The sequence below is a fragment of the Cyprinodon variegatus genome, unplaced genomic scaffold (genome assembly GCF_000732505.1).
Source record: "Cyprinodon variegatus isolate N-32 unplaced genomic scaffold, C_variegatus-1.0 Scaffold880, whole genome shotgun sequence".
NCBI classification, from domain to species: Eukaryota; Metazoa; Chordata; class Actinopteri; order Cyprinodontiformes; family Cyprinodontidae; genus Cyprinodon; species Cyprinodon variegatus.
Window position 1 is genome coordinate 302,871 of NW_015151333.1, and position 4,431 is coordinate 307,301.

The following is a 4,431-nucleotide window of genomic DNA, read 5'->3' on the forward strand; positions in this document are numbered from 1 at the left end:
TCATTCTGGTGATATGTTGACGTAAGGCTGTCCTACATGCTCGTCCCGTTAGCTATTTTTTTTTCTGTGAATGCGCACTTTCAGGTGTATATCTGTGGTGAACTACAGTTTAAGACCAGAGGGTTTTTGGGATATTTTTTCACGCGATGGCGTACACGAAAGCACAGGTCGGGCTTCCCACTGATGCCTTGGTTGCAAAGTTTCTACTCGACAGGTAAAGTTTGGCATTCTATTTAGAGAAATCAATTTCACATCACTGCTAGTAAAAGTTATCTTCCTCTATATTGAAACTATATACCGTTTATTAGGCGTTCCCTCTCGGGAGCGGGTACAGGGTTGTGCATGGGCATTTTCTTTGTGGAGAGGGCCGGTCTTTTAAAAAAATTCATGAAAATCCTCAACTATAGCTTTAGAAGAAAAAAAATCCGAGCAAAGCTTAATGTTACAATGGCAACTTTTAAAACTATCAAATAGCAAATTAATAAAAAAAAAGTTCCTAAGGAGAAGTTGAAAAAGACAATGTAGTGAAGTCAGAAATCCTTTACCTGTATGTTGATGAATGTAGGAGGTATGTATGTCTGTATAAAGCAGTAAAATTAAACATTAATAACACAACTATTTTACTAAAGCAAATGTTAGAGGTTAATGATGATCATTTGATAGTTTAGTGTAAATGTAACAGCAGTAAGTAGCTGAAAGTTGAGGTGACTTGTAAAAAAAACAAAACAAAGAATGACAGGAAGCAGTGTAGCCATTCTTTAAAACCAGCAGAGTTCCACATGTTAAAAGGAAAGAAAAAAAAACTACAGAGGAGCCCAGAGAATGATCTGAACAAGCTCATATGCTGGGTTATTGTTAACATAATTGAAAAATAGAAAGTTAATACAAAAGCTTCTGTTAGTCAAAGAGCTTTAAGTTAAAATATACATTTCCAAACAATAAATAGATCCAATCAGTTTTTGCAAGTAATATTGAAACTGTTAACACGTGTTTATAAATCTAAGATCTACGTTATCACAAAACAAAAGCTTGAGTAACTGAAGCAATCTTTTTTTATAAAACTTAGATAAAATATAAAGAACATTACCGTTTGTCCACCAGCATTTTTAGCTCTGGTAAATAAGTGAAATGGTTGCACAGTATGTTTAAACAACTTTAATCCAAATGGCAATATGCAGTGGATGTGAAAATTGTTGATAACCATGAGGGGATAATTAATAGGTGTTTGATTTACCTGAGGAACGGCATAAAAAAAACAAAGATATAATTTTTGTTCTTAATTAACTCTACAGTGAGAGTTTAAATTAACATGAGCATAGGTTTGCTCGGCACATAGAGTCTAAATAAAATAAAAACCCTCCAATAGTTTAGGGAATAATTTTAAACTTTTAAAGTTTTTTTTGTAAACAAATGCAAGCTAAACACTTGTTCCAAAACTATTATACTGTTAGCAAAACTATTATATGTTGAAATATTCCAGGCAATGTTTTTTGTTTTAATTTTGCATAATCTAATCCCAGGATTCAAGGCAAATAAAAGAAGATCATTACCCCCAAATGTCAGTAGTAAAAACACTGCAAGCATTTAAGTTTTATTTTTGGGAAAAAAAGTGATTTCTGAATAATTGAAACGTTCTGTTTTATATTTTAAAACCAGTCATATTGAAGAACACTGTTCATTTTTAACACATGTTTTCAGTGTATACAAACAAACAGTAGAAACCTACCTCCTGTGGGTATGGGATGTAACCGGCATAGGCCAACACAAACGTGCAAAACTTGTTAAAATCCTCCACTGTCCTCCTCCTCCTGTAAGGCGGACTGAAACCCTGACAAAAGACACAAAAACTGTTGTTGCTGAAAGCTGCACATCAACAGCCTCAACATGGCGATTCTGACAGTAAGGAGAAGTGAGCGCCTGTTCACATCCACAAAAAAGCAGTTGGCACACAGACACGAACAAATACTCCATTTACAAATGTCCTTAAAGACTCGATCTTCAGGTAGAAAAGTGAAATCGATCGGACACGATTCATTGTGGAGACCTTAGCTTGTCACCAACCCCCCACCGATGAACACAGCTATAAACTAACAGCCCGATTAGCAGCTTAGGCTAATGGTAAACAGTCGTTGCTAAGTGCTAGCGACAACTCCGATAAGGTGTTGGGGGAAAACTAATATTACGACGCTCCACGTCGTTTATAAACAATGTCCGTCCGAGTTTTCACAGCATTTATGATATCAAATTGATAGCTGACGATAAAGCCATGTAGTTTGACAGCTACTTAGCTAGCATTTGGTATTAGCATGCTCCGCTATGATGATGGAATGCGTTATTTAGGGAAGAAACTGGGGACTAGCGAATATAACTTAGTGACAAAGTCCTATTTATACCACCAGAAAGTGCCTATTAGGTGAATTAGACAAGTATTTTGAGTTAAACAAATTACATTCATCAATGTCCATCGTGTGTAACTTTAAACGTTATGACAACATTAGCGTAGCATGCTAACATCGCCCTCCCTTGCCATGACAAACGTAGATCAAGTTGAGCATCGCTAGCCGTGACAGCAAACTCGCACTAACAGTTACATAAATCACTCACCTCTGGCTGGAACACGTTGGATGTCGATGGGTTGATGTCACCCATCTCAAACGATGATCCGACCACCTGACGTTGTTCTCGGCGATCCCAACAAAAATAAAAAATAAATAAAAAGGCTCGGTGAAGCGGGTAACTTGATGGGATCGTAAACGCTCACTTAGCTTCTGCTCACTCGATGCCAGCTGTTAACTAGCGTTACCTGTGCTAAGACTGGGAGCAACAGTGTTACTTCAGTCTGGCGACGCAAGCGTTACTTTTACTGGGAAAAGTTTGCCAACCGCTCGGAAAAAGCTCGTCAAAGTGACAGCGTTGAATGAAATCAAACGTTGTTGGATATATGTGTATAAAATTTTTCCCACAGAGCTGTCCAGCCAGGTCGTCGTTTGATCCCGTTTACCGACTGCTCTCTCTCTATTCAACGGTCCACTTCTGCTGTCACTTGCAGCCTTCTTCTTCTTCTTTTTTTTAATGGCGGTTGGCAAGAAACTTAGTGATACGCATTACCGCCATCTACTGGAATGTAGTGTGGATCGGTATGCTATACATAATATATATATATATATATATATATATATATATATATATATATATATATATATATATATATATATATATATAAATATAAATTATCCCACAAAAAAGAATAAATAAAAAAAATATAAGAATAAAGTTAATTAATAAATTTAATATTCTTTCTATCAGTTTCATTTTTTTAAGATAATTCATTAAATAAATAATAATAAAAAACTATTCTTGTCCTCTCCTTCCAACCATTCTTCTCAATTTTTCCTTTTCAGGTTCATAAGTTTTACAGTTCATCAGTACATGTTCTACATTTTCTTTTTCTCCACATCCTTCACATTTATCATTATTTGCCCTCACTATTAAATATGAATTGTCATCTAAATAGGTATGACCGACTCTCAGTCTGATCATTATTACTTCTTCACACAGGCATAACTTTATGCAGGACTGCTGTGGACATGTCCCCACCATTAATTTCAATACATACACTTTGGCAACATGTGGGACAAATTTCTAAATTAGATTTTTCTGCTTTTGAAGGAGGATATTCACTAATGTAGCTGAAAGGGAAAGCATCCATCAATCCATCCACATTTTTTCTGGATAGATTGATGGGTGAATAAATTAAACTGATATTGTGTACATGCTAGGGAGGCATGATATATTGCTGCTAGCATCGAAATCGGCTGTTTTTTGTTTTGTTTTTTTTAAATACATGAATGTCTAACTACGCATAAATATAAATATCAGTGTATTTTGGTTCTGTCGTGTTCTCAACAATAGGAAAGCATTCAATAAATATACGTTTGAGCTCAGTTTTGAAAAATGCAAACCCTGTTGAAAGCTTTGTGTCAAGTAACGTAGGTCCATCGGCCCCCACCCTAAGAGTGTCCCCACCAATTTTTCCACAAAGTTACACCCTTGCTTTTTCCCTTCTGTTTCTCTCATTAATGACTCTATTTAATACTGATTTTTGGACCTTATATTATCATCCTCCTTTCTTATCTTTGTTCCACCTCTTTTTCCATTTCTTTACTCTTAATAAGTGATTCCCCTTTCCCAAAAGGAATTGTAATTGTTATTGTTCCCTCTAAAGTCCTTTTTGCTAATATATCTGCTTTTTCATTGCCTTTTACACCTTCATGTGCTGGAACCCAACATAACCAACTATCAGTGCCACCCCTATATAATCTGAATAGACTGTGCTGGATTTCTAATACTAAATCATTTCTATCATTTCCTTCTCCCTGAATATTTTCTAAAATTGCTTTGTAATCTGTACAGACCACTAGAGTTAATTTC

General features: G+C 35.6%; 1 protein-coding gene across 1 annotated transcript in view; it reads right to left on the reverse strand.

The window, feature by feature from the left end:
- Positions 1-3,039, reverse strand: part of phf13 (PHD finger protein 13) — a 4,962-nt gene extending 1,923 nt beyond the window's left edge. The window contains exons 1-2 of the mRNA XM_015397679.1: positions 2,605-3,039; positions 1,727-1,828 (exon numbers count right to left, since the gene is read on the reverse strand). Coding sequence (XP_015253165.1) covers positions 1,727-1,828; positions 2,605-2,649 — 147 coding nt within the window. The 5' untranslated portion in view covers positions 2,650-3,039. The remainder of the gene's footprint in view (positions 1-1,726; positions 1,829-2,604) is intronic.
- Between the last annotated feature and the right edge of the window lie 1,392 nt (positions 3,040-4,431).